Source organism: Eulemur rufifrons, chromosome 14 (assembly GCF_041146395.1).
Source record: "Eulemur rufifrons isolate Redbay chromosome 14, OSU_ERuf_1, whole genome shotgun sequence".
Taxonomy (NCBI): domain Eukaryota; kingdom Metazoa; phylum Chordata; class Mammalia; order Primates; family Lemuridae; genus Eulemur; species Eulemur rufifrons.
The window spans coordinates 27,183,197-27,199,773 of NC_090996.1; the positions used below are offsets into that span (position 1 = coordinate 27,183,197).

Consider the following 16,577-nt stretch of genomic DNA (forward strand, 5'->3'; position numbering starts at 1 on the left):
TAAGAAATTCATATTAATATAGTGAATACATATGTTTACAAATAAACATTCTTAGAAAACAAACAAATGTTTTTTCTTCATTGTAGGAAGTATTATTGGTATCATAAACTCTGCAGTTGTTGACAAGTATTAACACAGGTTTACTTGCAGAACATACGGTTACTAAAATATTCGCACATAAAATATGCTTCATTTACACACACAAAAAAAACTGGGAGGAGTTAGATGGGGAGGCCAGGCAGAGCCCACGGCGGGTGGAGGCTGAGACGCTCGGGGAGGGCAAAGGGGGTCAGACTCTGGTCCCATCGGGTTGGAAGTCAGGGGACAGGTAAAGGCAAAAGGTAGAGGCTGGTGCCAGGGCACAAAAGGAGGAGAGGATGGTCTCTCTGCTTTGTTCTGATTTCTCTCTTCCAGGTCTCCCCGCCCTAGCTATGGGATCCTTTCCTTGGTACGTGGCAGTCACGGACAATTCCTTAAGTTGTCCTCGCTCTCAGTATCATAAAGTCTGTCTACCCTCCCAAGAGGACACCAAAGAATAAACAGACCTTCCTTGTGCAAACTCCCCTCCTCAGTTCAGCTCCCAAAGCCAACTAGCAGCTAATGAGCCTGAGAAGTTCTTCTCGGACTGTCCTTCCTGCAAAGTACCACTTGGGGAGTACTTGTCCTTCTTGGGATGTCATCACTGCTGCCTCTTGTTGACCAGGCTGCACCTTTGCTGCCAAAATTACAACTACAGGCTGCAAGGAGCCAAGTTCCATGGATGACATTTACTCAGAAGAGAAGGAGTGTGAAGACATAAAATCCTACAGATTCAGAGACCAAGAAAGACCTTTAATCAGAGTTGAGATAAGGGTGAGGTGCAGTGGGTTGAGGGCAGAAAGCAAGATGAGTTAAAAAGGGAGACAAGAATTGCAGAGCCTTTGAGCTGGAGGGAACCTCACAGATAAGTCAACCCAGTATTTCCTGAAGTGTGGGCTGTGTACCACTGGTGTATGCAAAATGGTTGTAGGCAGCACATGGATACAGCACTATTGAACACTGACTCACGTAGGAAATGATTCTCTTTTCATCTGCAATTCAGTTAATCTTATTACTTCAAGGACAAAGTCTCCACTGGGTGCTGGAATCTCCAATAATTCTTTAACACCTGCTAATCTCCTTTTAAGAGACAGAAAAAGAGAGAGAAGGAGGGAGGGATGGGGGGAGAGACAGAGAGAGAGAAAGCATGAAACACATGCTGGGCTTTAGGTTTAGACACTTCCACAGGCAACAGTATCCACCTAGAATTTAATCATTCCCACTCTGTTGCCTTTGTACTTATTTTTATGCTTATTTTCTATTTATGGTGATTAATAATGGTTTTCTATTTGTGATGAAGGCAGGAAGTTTTCATTTTAAAAATAAAATATATTAAAAATGCATCAGTTTCAACACAAATATCATGACAGTGATACACAGAGATACCAAAGTATGTAGCCAAAAGCAGGTATGTAGCCAACCAAGGTCAAGGAAATACTGACCAAGCCCAGCAGTATTTACTCCGCTCTGGGGGACTCTGGGGTGTCAGCAAGGAGGCCAAGAAGGTGGGCGCTCAATGCCCAAACCCTACTTTGTCCAGCATCGTGTGCCTCCTTATATGTGGGGATCTTATCTAGGGGGTTCACTGAAAGATTTCACTTAAAAAAAAATAGGAAGAGGTTTTGCTGTTTCAAGAAGCTTCAAAAGCTTGACCTAGCCCAAATTCCCCACGTTTCAGGTGGGAGACGAAGGCTCAGAGAGCTAAGATGCGTTGTCAGGGTCCTCGCATCTGCTAGGAGTGAGAAGAACAACTAACTGGTTTTGCTGATTCTGCAATGTCAGGGTGGAAAGACAGGTGGGGCAGAACATTGCAGCTCAGGATTCCAGAAAATGCTCTGAGTCTTGTTTGACCAGACCATTTATAGCTCCTGACACCAGAGGAGCTCTGGGGCTCCTGAAGTTTCCATTAAAAAATTAGCCAAGACCTTTAGGGGCTAGTTGAAAATCTCTCACCTTAAATGCAAATCTTTTCTCCCGCAACCCATCTCTTTGGGCTTCCACTCAACAAATAGAGCTCATAGGAAAAACTGTCTTTGTTGGGACCCCAGGGGCTATTGACTGTAAGAACCAATCTGGAAAAGAACCTCAGGAAATTCCGGTATGGGGAGATGAACACGTTGAAGTATCTGGGGGGAGGTAATTTGGAGGGACCATGGGAATTATGGGACCCAGAGATGTCTGACAGGTTTGGGAGGCTGGAAAGTGGAAGAACCTGTTTGGTCAATGTGGGGAGTTGGAAGGTCTTTGTCTTTAGGTACCCCGACATTGCAGCAGCCCCCTGAGAGGGTGTGATGGGGTAGGCTCACCTACAAAGGGTGGATAGAAACATCTTCTACTACTGCAGAAACACAGGAGGGAGGAAGGCTGAAAGAACACAGGTTGCACTTGGGGAACAAGACTGTCATGAAACAATAGTAACACATTGAAGGCACCACCCACGCTTATGACACTTTCAGTCCAAAGCAGTTGAAGTCTGGCAGCGGCGGCGGCAACGCGCTGAAGGGAAAGGGGACGTCGGGGATGGACAGTTAATAGAGGACTTGTTTCTGCGGCTGTTTCAGGTCTAGGAGGCAGAATCCAGAAATGGGGGGCTTCCGGGCCCCCCCTTCACCGCCTGCGGACGTTTCCACCTGTGGATTTTTGTCATTGTTGATGTCTTTCTTGATTGCCTAAGTCTTGACGATTTTGACCAAAAATTAATTTTGCTGTTCTCGTCTGTTTTGTTGTGGGCTTATATTCTATTTCTCTCTTTTTTAAAAAAGTTATTTCCTACTCTCTGGACCCTTCTCCCCGCCATAAAAGCCTGTCCCCCTCCCATTTCCACGGTCATGGTCTTTATGGGAGTTCTCGAAAATGGTTTTTTCCTTCCCAGCACTGTCGGTGGGTTCAGGGTCTATTTATGTTTTGTGAGCTTGAGTGTGTGTTGTTTTTTGCTTTCAATAGTGAGGATATGAAAAGTATTATAAATATAATGGTTGGGGTCCAGTTACTCTCTCCTACTCATCAAAATTTGGTATTCGCGTCACTCCTTCTTGGGATTAGAAAAATGCTTATAATGTGGGCAAATTCTTCCCCAAACAGCTCTTCTCAAACACACTCTTGTGTCCACCCTACTTCTCTACAGCCCCTTTCACCCTGGCTGTTTTTACCCAACAGACAGCAAGTGGCAAATTGTGTATGTGCTCAAATGGACAATTTCTCTAAATTGTGCTACTTCTTTTGTTTTAATCATGGATTTCAGTTTCAAGTTAGGAAGAAAAGAAAAATTAGCCCCATGGTTTTGGGCATGTGAGTTGGCCACCTCGGGCCTGAAGTTGAAAGAGCGTGCCTCGGTTTCCCCTTTGCTGTATTGCTGAATGTTCAATGCTTCAATCTTCCTCAGCTGCCCACTGACACGTGTTGGGCGTGACCCAGGAAAAGCACGATTCCGTGTCACCAGTAGGTTTAGAGTCGGTTCTCGTTGAGGGTGGGTGTGTGGGTGCGTGTGTGTAGGGGGGACAGGGAGGGTGTGGCCAGGATTTATTTTTTTGCCTCTCGGTTGAGTGTGGTCTCCAGGGTGCTCCCTGTCGTGAAAGCTCAGACAGTCACTTCTGTTTTGCTGTTGGTGATGAAGTATGGCTGTGGGGGTGGGTAGTGCTGGGTGCGAGTTCCCAAGGGGTCGCTGGAGCCCGACTCGGCCGTGCCAAGTTTGCCCTTGTTGCCGTAAGCCTGCCGCCGCAGGGACTGCTCGTTGGGGTCCCAGCCCTTAAAGTTGGCGGTGGAGTTGTAGGCCAGGGGGTGTGGGGGCATCTTGTTGGTGCGGGACTTCTGTCCATTCTGCTTGGCAGGACCGTGCTCGGGGCTGAAGGCCCGCGGCTCGTCCTCCACTCTTACGGGGTGCAGAGGCAAGTTCCCCTTGGCGGCCAGCTCAGCCAGGTGCCGTCGCTTGGAGTAGAAGTCATCACTGACCTTGTCGGCTGTGCAGTGGGGCGGGTGGACAAGGCAGGGCAGGAGGGAGCAGAGAGAGGGGCAGAGAGAGAGAGAGAAGAGAGAGAAAGAGAGTTAGGGATTGGCAGGTCAACCCGAGAGAACAGCATAAAAATGGGCCAACAGTCCAAACAAGACACACTAGAAACTCCACCTGGAACACGACAGAGGGAAGGGCAGCGCCATGTGCTTATGACGAACAAGAGCAGGACCAAGAGGGTTAAGGGCACATCCCCAAGGGAATCTCTAGATCCCCCACCCCCCAAAATACTTCTCCCACCACAGTTCCACCTAGTGTCCTGCCTCCCTTGGCTTTCCTATAAAATCCAAGTATTGTTTCTTCATTATTAAAATCACACATTCTCATTAAGGAAAATACTGACCATGTTAAGAAATCTTTAAATCGATCACTTAAGAATCCAGACAGCCAATATCAACTTCTAGGTGTATTTTCTTCTGGTGTTTTTACTAAACAGAGTTTAAGGTAGGATTGTGCTTGGTTTATGTGCTTGCTTTTGTTTTGGCTTTTTGCCATTTAAGCGGAACCACATTCATGTCCCAACTCTACCAGCAGTGTAACCTCAGCTAAATCACTTGACTTTTATTACCGTCAGCTTCTGCATAAGGAAAGGAGTTACAAGAAAAAAATTTAAAAAAAGTAGACTTCATAGGGTTGTTTGGAGAGTTAAATGATATAATGTGTGTAAAGTGCTCAGGTATTGTGTTCATCACCAATACCATTATAAATAACCTTGTTTTGATAGTTCATGTAACATTCTATCAGGCATTTCTCCAAATTGTTATAAATTATTAACAAACAGCATTTTAATGCCTACAAAATAATTCATTGAGTAGAACTATCAAAATTAATCAGTCTTTCTATGGATGAACAGTTGTATCAATATTGTCTATTACAAATAAGGCTGAGATGAGAATCTTTTGGGTTATACTTCTCTTTATATTTAGAATTTAGAATAATTCTAAAAATATTTTCTTAGTTTATGTCAGGGATTGGCAAACTATGGCCCACAGGCCAAATCTGGTCACCACCTATTTTTGTAAAGTAAAGTTGTATTGGAAACAAAGTCACACATATTCATTTATGAATGGTCTATGGCTGCTTTTGCTCTACTATGGTAGAACTGAGTACTTGTGTCAGAAATTTTGTGGCCTCCAGAGCTTGAAATATTGGCTATCCAGAAAAAGTTTGCTGACTCTGATCTGGATTATCAAAAGCAGAATTATTTGGCCAAAGAGTATAAACATTGTTAAGGGTCTTGACACACATTGCCAACTACAGTGCAAAAGCATTATACCAATTTCCACTCAATTTCAGCACTCTCTCTGCAGCATTGAATGATTTTTCTTTCTTCCCTTCCTTCCTTCCTTCTTCCCTTCCTCCCTTCATTCCTTTTTTACTTCTCTTTCTTTCCTTATTTCTCTATTTTTTAACAAAATAAAATAAAATAAATGACTTCCTTTTATTTTCTCTTGGAATTCTTTTATTATAAGATTCTCTATACACTTTTTAAATTAATTTCTTAACCATAAACTTTTGAACTTACATCTCCCAGGAGATCAGAAATATTTGCTGTTCTTTCATGCACATTTGTAACATCCCATAGCGTTGCATGTGCAAATATATATCAGCTTAAGGGGACCGTCATAGTTCCATGTTTCTTCTCTCATTTGATCCTTTCACTAACAAAGGTAGAAAAGACGGCAGCTCTTACTCCTGCTTGACAAGTTAGGAAACTGTCAAGCTCATAAAACGATGGAGCTAAGGTTACCCACAGCTAATGGCTGAGCCAAGGTAGAATCTAAGTTCAATCAACAATATTTGAAAGGCCATACAGGAAAAGCTTTGCTTTCAGAACTGAAACCAAAATATGTCCCACTTGCTCCCTCCGCGTCCGTGGTAGACATCACTCAATGATCACAGCACTCTTTCTCAGCAAGCCTGGCCTCCACACAGATTCCTCCTCAAAACAACACCCCTGGAAGCCGCATATTAACATTCTAGGTGTAATACAGGTTAAGTTGGGTTTCTATTCCTTGTAATGTAAGTAGCCCTGACTGATACAGTCTTTTAAGAGAAAGTCCCCTTTCTCTAAACTCTAGAGCTACTTACTGAAGGTACAGAATGTCAAACCCAAAAGGACTCTTGGAATCTGCCACTAAGATGTGAGGAGCACACATTCCTGAAATATCCTGCATTGCTTAGGTGGCACAATATCAGAGCTAGGACTAGAGCTCCATCTTCCTGCCTTTCAGTGGAAAGTTCTAGATTTCCAGTGCCATGAGGTTTCAACAGAAGAATGCTCTAAGATTCCCCCATAGACTTCAAAACTCACATGTCCAGTTACCTCCTGGACAGGTTCGCTGGCATCTCACATTCCAGGTGTCCATGCCTGACCCCGTCCACATTACCAGATCTGTTCTTCTCCAGGTTATTCCTTATCCTCGCAGGGGACCACCCACTCCTTAGCCACCAAAGCCAGAAACTCGGAAGGAATTGTTAATTTCAACCTCCTCTTCTCTTGCAGCACAAAGGCTAAGCCACCAAGTCCTTCCAGCTGTATCTAACAAATGTGACTCTAGCCTAGTCCCTTCCCCCTACCCTCTTTGAACATCGTTCTACTTCAATCACCAAACTGGCCTCCCCGCCTCCTTTCACTTCCTCCAATCCACTCTCTATGCTGCAGTCTCGAAGCCATTTCTTCAGTCAGTTAGTCATTCATCAAACAGGCACCTGCCACCTGCTATACACTGGAAATACAAGCGAGAATCAGAAACAGATTGGTCCCTGACCTCACAGGGTGGACATTCTACAAGGGAGGGATGGAGAGTTACCAAATAATCCACAAATTACATAAAAATATGGATATGGTCAGTGCTATGAAGGAGAACTATGCAGTCATACAAGGATTTAGAACCAGGTCGCCGGTGTGGTCTAAGAACCAGATGTTTGAGCTGCAGCTTTTGCACCAGACTCACTGTTACTCATCTTTCAAGATTCAGGTAAGTTGTTGCCTCCCTGATTCCCCCAGGGTTCCCGAGGTGACCCCTGCCTGCTCCATCACAGCACTGGCTGTGGTGTTTTATAATTTTCTGTGTTCACACGTTTCCCCACTAGACCAGGAGTTCTTTGAGAGTAGAAATATCCTTTCATCTGGGTGGCTCTATGGTCCTCAAATCCTGCCAGCACATGGGAATCACAGGGGAGAGCTTTTAAGGTATTCAGACACCTGGGCCCCTTTCCACACCTGTTCAACCAGCATCTCTGAGGGTGTGACCCAGACACACCGTGATGAGATTCTAACGTGCGGCCAGTGTTGGGAACCACAGGTAGAGCCCCGGCATCTGTCATGGGGCCAGCACGCTCCTGCTATCCCCAGCTGTCTCCCACCGCAGCTACCCCTCCCTTCTAGAAAGTCTGACAAAGTCAGATCCCGCTGTAGTAGACTCTTCTCTGCAGCACCCACCATAGCTGCCCTTTCACACTTGCTCATGCGGTTTCACTCATTATTATCCTGCTCACTAGAGTTCCGAGAAGGCGAGGCCAAGTCTGATCTTTGTCCACCACTGCATACGCAACGTCCAGCCTCGCTCCCGGCAGATATAAAGTGCTCCATAAATATGTGATGAATGAATACACGAGCAAAATATCCTGACAGCATAGAGGAGAACATCAGGGCAAGACTCCCTTCCCACTTGCCTCCCAGTAGGAAAATCTCACTCGCCCTCACTACGTGCCCGGTCGTATTGCAGAATCAGTCGTTCTCATGCTCCTCTTTCCAGACACTGGACTAGTCTGGGGTCTGCTCAGAGAATGAGATGCAAAGGTTTCTGTTTCTGACAAGTAGGCAAAATTGATTATGAATTAGGCGTCCCAGCAGCTGGCATAGGTGATGTCTTCTCAGAAAGTTCTTTTAAAAAGTAGATAACCTTGTGAGAGCTTGGGAATACCCTTAACCTCGTATACCTGTTTTCTTAGGTGTGAAATGGGGATAACATTAACTACTCACAGGTTTATTGTGAAGAATAAATGATATGAGATACACAAGCTACACAGCACATATACTCTTGGAATATGGTAACTGCTCAATAAATATATTTCCTCTATCCCCTGCCTTATGAAAACTGCTGGACTCAATTCAACAGATATTAATCGAGCATTTATTCTGTGGCAGGCATTGGTCCAAACCCACCTGCCTTCTTTTCTTTCTTCCCTCTTCCCTTCTCCCACCCATCATGTTTGTTGAGTGTCTAGTTTACTCTCTGAGAAGTTATACAAAGAAGCCTTGATCTGGCCAGGAGGGAGGTGTTGGTCAGGGAAGGCTTCCTTGAAGAAGTGTTCTTTAAGCCAAGATCTAAAGGTCAAGAGTAACAGAAAGAGCAACCAGGCAAGGGAAAACGTGGTCTACTGCCAGGGTGGCTGTAATACTTTGAAGCTCTTCCCATCCAAAGGTGGAGTCTGTTTTCCCACGCCTTGAATCTGGCCTGGCCTTGTGGCTGGCTTTGACCAGCATATTCTAGCACCTTCTGCTCTCAGACTCTTGAAATCCTGCTACCATGTGAAGAAGGAAGTCCTGGCTAGCTTCCTGGAGGATAAGAAACCCATATGCCAGTTACCCATGTTCACCATAGCCAATAGCCTGCTAAGTGCCAGATGTCCAGTGAGGCCATCCCAGATCTTATGGCCATCAGCTGACCACAGATATAGAGCAAGTCAGCCCAAAGTGGCCAATCCAGCCCAAACCAGAACAACTGCCCAGCAGACTCAGAATCATGATTCCAATAAATGGTTGCTACATTGAGCCACTAAGCTTTGGAGTCGTTTGTTACACAGCAGTTGATAACTGATACACAACAGCATTTGCAAAAGCCTTTGAGTTGAGAGGAAGAGTAGCTTCAGGAAACTGAAAGCGTATCTGTGTGGTCAAGTGAAGAAGCAAGGGGTCCTCAGATCACCTCGTGTCCTGTAGGCAAGGTTATGCCGTCCACTCCGACCGATCTGTCTCAGCACCCTCCCTCCATGGAACTCTGAGGCGTTTTGCAGAAGTGCAGCACAGGCACAGATTTGGTGCCTGGGACATGAAACTGTCCTCCAAAGAGATATTTTCAAGATTGTTTCAACAACAAGGAGGTAGTTGGAAGTTCGGCGCATGAACCATTCTCATAACCTGGAAATGTAGTCTTCATGAAATCCCTTTTTCATAATGTTTCTTGTCCCCTCTGATATGGAGCCAGGCAAGGGGGGAAGAAATGCTCACCTGGCCACTTTTGGCTTTGTGCAGTGTGGTCCCTGTCTCAGTATATTAAAAAGCTCCGTGTCAAAGAAATCACAGATTCATTGAACAGTCTTGTAAGCCCCATTAATAAATGCATTAACCTAATCAGCCCCCGGTACCTCGTGGGCAGATGGCTGACAAACGGACCAGGAAACAGATGTGTGAGCCTTTCAACCACACCGGCCCTCTCCAGTTTGATTTTTCTTCATTTGAAAAAGAGGAAGAAATAAAGAAAAAGGTGCTTTCCTTCCAATGTGCCTAATTGCCTTGAAGAAACTTGGGCTGTAAAATTAAACTATACCTTCCTCCATCTGTCTCTCTCTTAATTAGCAGCAGACACTTGTACAGGTGCGGGGCGGGATGGAGCCTCGCTTCCGTGGAAATGGAGAACGTGAAGGTAATAACCAGTTTTCAAAACAAGCTGCACATCTGAGGGTCTCAGCAGGTGGCGTCCCACCTACCTCCTTTCCTTGGGCCAAAGTCGTCTTAAGGAGGGGTTCCTACAGCTTGTTCTCGCTGGGTGACATCCTTGTGTCCCAGAGGATGGGTTTCACCTGGTAAGCAATGCCTCCCAACCAAAGCTTTCACAGTTCCACATCAGTCTCTGTCTTTGATTCAAGAATATGACGAAACACAATGATTAATCTTCCCATCTCACCTAAAAATAAAATTCAAATCCTTTGTAGTGGTCCCCAAGGTCTGCATGACCCAGACTCTGGCTACGTTCCCACTCGTCTCTTCCATCCTTATTGTGCACACATCACAGGCTGTGTTATTAGTTTCCTAGGGCTTCCGTAACAAGGTACCACAAACTGGGTGACTTGAAACAACGGAAATTAATTCCTTCACGGCTCTGAAGGTCAGAAGTCTGCCATCAAGGTGCCGGCAGGGCTACGCTCCTTCTGAACGCACTAGCGAAGGATCCGTCCCTGCCTCTGCTAGTTTCTGGTGGTTGCTGGCAGTCCGTGGCATCCCTTGCCTTGTAGCTGCACCTCTCCAATCTCTGCCTCTGCCTCCACATGGCCATTTTCTCTCTGTGCATGTGTGCATGCAAGTCCAAATTTCTCTCTTCTTACAGGGACACAGGTCATTGGATTAGGGCCCACATTTATCCAGTGTGACCTTATTTTAACTTGATTACATCTACAAAGACTCTAGTTCCATGTGTGTTCACAGCCTGAGGTTCCGAGTGGACATGCACTTGGGGAACACTCTTCAATCACACATGATAGTCCTCTGTGTTCCTGAACACACCAACTTTATCGCCGTCTCAGGGTCTTTGGACCTTGTCCCTGTGGTCTCTCCTGCCAAAATGCTCCTTCTTATCATTCTGTCCTCTAACCGAAGGCCACCCTCCTGAAACACCCTACTAATGATCCAAAGAAGACAGCCCTATCAGTTGCTCTTATGACCTCTATTTTAGTATGTTCAAATCCTGTACCACCATATAAAATTATCTTTCTTCATTACTTACGAATTGTCTGTCTTCTTTGACTAGACTATAAGCTCCTCTTAGGGCAGAGACGGCACCTGTTCTGCTCACTGCTCTTTCCCCAACACCAAGCCCAGGGCCCGGCGCACAGTAGTGGGAGGCATGATAAGCACTTGATGAGGGAAGGAAAACATGGAAGAAATTTCAATTCCAATGACATTCTTTAAGATATTAGAAATGGGCAGGATGTGTCATCTTCTCCAGGGATTGGAGCACACATGTAAATATCATATTTTCAAGAGAAAACATCAAAATGTCACAGCCAAAAGTTTAATGAAGCCCCAGAATCAACCTCAAGGCAAAAATATGTTTATCTTTTTCTTCCTTAAGGTGGGGCAAGAGGAAACAGCTGGGTGTGACGTCAGTCTCTCTGCCAGGCCGGGTTCGTGCCGTGTTCAGGTCGGCTGCTTCATTACAAGAGGTGTGGACCTCGCATCCTCTGAGCCGTGCTGACCTTGGTTAGAGAGAGTCGCAGACCAGAAGTTGGCATCCTAGCACAGGGCTGGTGAAAGAGCTGCACGCTTCTCACAGAACCGAGAGAAGACTGAGATTTCTCTGTCATCAGTCCAGACAATCCCCGGGGACATCTCACAGGCTTTTCTCGCTTAATTGGTCCCTTGTGCCAAAGAGGTAGGATCTTCACACTACTTCACACCGATTCCCCCCCGCCTCTAGGACAAGGTGGAGATCGTTTCTTGAGATATTAATCAATATTTCTTTTCCTTGTGCTTCTACAATCCTCTCTCTTTCGATGAGGACAAAAAGCTAAAGTGTTGGTTCTGCATCCTACACCGAGCTCTTGAAAGCCACAGGAGAACCGCGAGTCTTGCAAAGCAAGACAGTGAGATCCGGGGCTGTTGAGAAGCGAAGAGGAATTAATGAGGCTGAGAGCTTGAGGGACTCAGTGCACCAGGTTTACACAACAGAAAACAAAGACTGGAAGTATGAGCATCTGATTTTCATGACTGTAAAGTCTTCTGTACAATATGGAGGAAAGAGCATCAACTTGGAGAGCAGAGGGATCCGGGTTCAAATCCCAACTCTTCCACTTACAGGCTTGAGACCTGAGGCAAGTTACCTAAGCTCTCTGAGCTTCATCTATAAAACTGAAAATACAGTAACAAGGTCCATGTGGTAGAGGGGCTGAGGGTATGGAAGAGAATCATGTAGACGACGATCACCTTGTATCATGTCAAGCACCAATGGCCTTGCCTCATGGCTGGTATTCAACAGATGGTAGCTGCTATTACTGTCATTGTTAGAAGATAAAAAGATTATAAAATGAGGATAATAAAATCTACTTTGCAGAGTGCAATGAAGATGTAATTGAAACAAGACATGTAAAAGCTCAGAACGTTATACCTGGTGCACGGTACGACTCCTCGAAAGTGTATCCCCCTCTGAGAAGATGCGGTAGCCGACTGCTCACCTCCCAGATCAGACCTGCTCTCCCTTTTTTCCTGGGGCACAAGGTCACCCAACTCCCCACTAGATTTCCCAGCCTTCTTAGAAGCTATATTTGGCCATGTGACAGATCACTCACCAATGGAATGCTAGCAAAAGTGATACGCCCAACTTCCACTTCACCTTGCTTGCTTAAAAAAAAAGTTTACTTATCCTGAGCGTCCTCTCTTTCCCTTCCCAGAGGCTAGAGTTACGCTGTGACAGCAACTGACTATAACAATGCGGATGGGGACCATACAGTAAGGGTGGCAGTGCAACAGGGCTGGGGAACCTGGGTCCCGGAGTGACCGCTTGCAGCAAAGCTGCCCCACCAACCGGGACTACCCACTTTGGGACTATGATATGAGAAAGAAGTGTCTAAGCTAATAAGATAGAGAGAGAGAGAAAGTAGACAGTGATTGCCTGGGGCCAGGGAGTAGCAGGGAGAGGGTAACTGGGATGGGGTAGGGGAGAAATGGGAAATGCCTCCTACTGGTTATGAAGGTTTTCTGGGGGGTGATGAATGTTTCCAAATTGATTGTGGCGATGGTTGCACGACTCTGTGAACATACCAAAAACCACTGGATTGTACACTTTAAATGAGTGAGTCATGTGATACATGAATTATATCTCAATAAAGCTGCTTTCTAAAAAGGAAATACACTTCTTCCTCTTAAGCCCCGTATTGGTGGGACCTTCTGGCACTGTGGGACAGTATTTACTTTAACTTACAAAGGAATGTTTTCTGGGTGTCTGCTTGTTTTCTTTTTTCTTCTTCACAAGCTGAGTTAAAAAGTAAAAGGGGAAGAGTTCATGTTGTTTAAAAGAAATACACAGGTATTTCTCTCTTGTTTTGAAACACGTGCTATGAAGCTGCGCAGATTCCTGAGGCTGTCTCAGCAGGCAGACACAAGAAAGGCAGGACAAAACCCTGAGCTTTCCAAGCAGGAAAGGGCTAAGGAGGGATGCAAAGGTCTGTCTTCGTGGCACATTAGTCCCATTTTACCTGGTCCAGGCCCTGGCTGCAGAGGCATAGGTAGGGAAATCATCGCTTATGAAGCAGGTCCTGCGGAATCTCAGGGCATCCGGCCCTCCCTACAGGGCACCGTATCTTTCCAGAAGCCTTGTTTCTCTCAGAGAGAAAACCAGAAAGCGTGTCTAGGAGCCTGGCCCTTTTTTGTCTTAACCCTGAAGGCTCCCGACAGGAACGACTGCCACCTTTTCTTAAACAGTGCCGGGCTTGGGCTTTGCATGAAGGCCGTCCAGGTTGTACCAAAAGCCACCTTTGTTAGGGGTGCAGGGAGCTCTCCACGAACCTCTCGTGAATCTCCTCTCGCTGCTGCTGACAGCCCTCTGAAACCTCAGGCCTTCGTCTCTTCCCTTAGGCAGTTTTGCCGCATGCAGTCACCATCTTCTGAAAGGCTGTTGAACGAAGGTGGACAGGCTCACGCTGCAGCCGTGGCTGACCACACAGCCCCCGTGGCCATGGGGCCCCAGGGAAAACTGTTCTCTCACTCCCTTTCCATGCATCCTGCTTGGCTGCTCCGTGCATGCAGATATGTTTTTCCAGAAATGCACTGTGTGGTCTTCTGATCATCTTCCCAACTGGTAAAATTTTGTTCAGCTGGAGGTTTTTAAAACAAAACAAATTAAGGGTAAAAATCCTGAGTGCTACTTGCCATCTTCCCCTTGGCTGTAGCTTCCTGGAACCATCTCAAAGTAGAGAATCCGGGATTTGGGATCCTATGTTAGATTAATGCATGAATCAATTCTTTGTCCTTCCTTCCTCCTATATCCACGCTCTTCACTCTTCCATGTGACTTTCAAACTCCTCCAAAAAAGAAAAAGAGGAGGCTCTTGTGTCCCCACCAATGGATTCTGAGTTCATTCATGTGACTGATGGGTGTCAGCGGACAGGGCACAGACAGAAGTTTGGAGAAGTGCTTGCTGGTTTGGGTCACTCTCTCGCACCTCTGCCATCATCATGAGAGCATGTCCGGCTGCCCTCTCCAAGGATGAGATGTGTAGAGCAGAGGCCCAGGCATTCTACCTCAAACCAGCCTGGAGCAGCCACATCCAGCCAACTCCCAGACAGATGTGTCAACTCCACTGAGACTTGAAGAACCTCCCACATTGGCAAAAATCCCTGGCACACAGACCCCTCATCTAAATGAATGCTGAGCTAAATAAATTGCAAGCCATGAGATTTGGGGTCATTTGTTACACAGCGTTATTGTGGCAATAGATAACTGATGCAAATACCGATAATTCATTCACCCTGCTTCCAGGAAGAGCCCCCAACTTTCAGGTGGGATCCCCCTCTGCCCTGTTCTTACTCTATGGGTTTGGACAGCAACCCCCTCTACTTCCCCCCATGCCCAGCCATGCCCCATTTCCCTGCCCTCCCCATAACAATTTGTTTAAAGGTGGGCGAACTAATCAGAGCAAAGCCTGGGATCTTTGCTTATAGAGGTCAAAAGGGCCAAGAAGATCAATAATCCTAAACTTTCCATTTTTTTTTTTTAGGAGAGGTAACTTTAGCACCAAGCTCACAGACACCCAAATGGGCAGAAGCAACACTCAGTCTCTCCTGACTTCCATCTGGTCGATTTTCTATAATATTTCCCAGTGCCTCTTCAGAAAAGACAAGATTCCTTTCGAATGCTATGCCCAACTTCATTTAATAATTTATTAACAAAAGGTATACTGAGTGCCTACTATGTGCTGTAGGCGTCACGCAGGGCGGCTTTGGAATGGACGGGATCCGGCTGGCCCAGCCTCAGAGGGACATACTTTCAAACTAGTCAAATATTTATTGCAGTCTCGGTCCAACACCATTTTCTGAAAACCAGAGAACACTCTCCACTGATTCATTTCATGCCCTATGGGTTCCCAAGGAAGCTCATCAAAACTGCAGCGCTTGCTGTGTGCTTTTCAAAAAGGGATGAACTCAGGAACGGGTGGGATTTGATTTTTATTAAAAAACCTCACCTCACATCACCCTCCTATCTTCCACCTTCTCTGTACCCTACTGCTCACTGCCAAACCAATAACGCAAATCAGGAAATTGCAGAAGACTGAATTTCATGCCGTCATGCTTTAAAGCTGCCTTTAGGTGGGTGTCCCCCCAGGATGGTATATAGGACGTGTGTACCCCAACAGCATTGCAACCCTACTGCACACTGCCTATCGTCTTGTGCCTTCTATAGCGTCTCCTCGATGAACATCTCTCACTGGGTTACCTCAAGTTCCTTAGAAGAAAAAAAGAAGTAGGACTTATTAAGTACCTACTATGGCTCACACACTATTTTAACCATCTCACCTACATTGTCTCATTTAAACTCTCTTAACACATTAACTGCCGTGAGAGCTGTATTTAACTCACTCCAGTTTTGACCCTGGGGCCACGGGAAGCATATATAAAATCTTGTTGATGTTCTTATTGTTACAATTAGTACTGACAACTGAATTCTCAAAATGTGGATTAAATGAATAGAAGTCAATAAATTTCATTTTTCTATTTATGTGTATCTTTACATTATACTCAAAGTTTTTATTCTATTTTCGTAATAAAACACTGCGGCCCCAAGGAAAACTTTCTGGGTTTTTTTGGGTGGCAGTCACTGTGTTATAGAAAGACGACAATGCATCATCATTCTTTCCATGTGACAGATGAAGGAACTCAGGCCTGGAGATGTTGAATAATTCGGCTGCCAAATTACTCTGCCACTGCTAATAAGTGACAGAGCAGGAAACCAAATCCAAGACTATCCACCCCTAATGCTCTTCTTACCTTCCAGCTGTAGCCCCGGCTCAAACCACCACTAAGAAAGCAGTTTTATCGCAGTGAAGAGCAAAAATACTGACGTTGGGAGAAATGCTAGCATGTGAAAATTGGTGCTCTAGTGCACACTGTGTTTGCATCTAGGATGGGAGCTTAGGAAAGTTAGTTCTAAACTTTCACATACATAAGAATCACCCAAGAGATGCATTTTTAAAATGAATAGGCGGGGACCCCATATTCAGAGGTCCCAATTCCTTAGGAGGGAGTGGGGCCAGGATTTGCATTTGGGACAACCATCTCCAGTGCTTCTGGGTCATGTCCTTAAGCCTTTCTTTGAGGTCTTGACCCTGGTCCTGTGGTGACGTAACTTTCTTGGGTGGCTTTAGGCAACCTAAGTTTTCTCATGCGGACCCAGTTTCCTCATCTGTCAAGGCAGAAAAGCTAAGTGAAATGTATTTCTTTCCGAAAGACTCCATCATGATGGCCAGGAATTATCTCTGAAGCAGAGGCGAATGGAAAC

At 45.6% G+C, this 16,577-nt stretch overlaps 1 protein-coding gene across 1 annotated transcript in view; it reads right to left on the reverse strand.

The window, feature by feature from the left end:
* Positions 1–3,654: 3,654 nt before the first annotated feature.
* The window catches only part of SHISA9 (shisa family member 9), a 251,668-nt gene continuing 238,745 nt past the window's right edge, over positions 3,655–16,577 (reverse strand). Inside the window, exon 5 of the mRNA XM_069486536.1 lies at positions 3,655–4,034. Within this exon, the coding sequence (XP_069342637.1) occupies positions 3,655–4,034 (380 nt within the window). The remainder of the gene's footprint in view (positions 4,035–16,577) is intronic.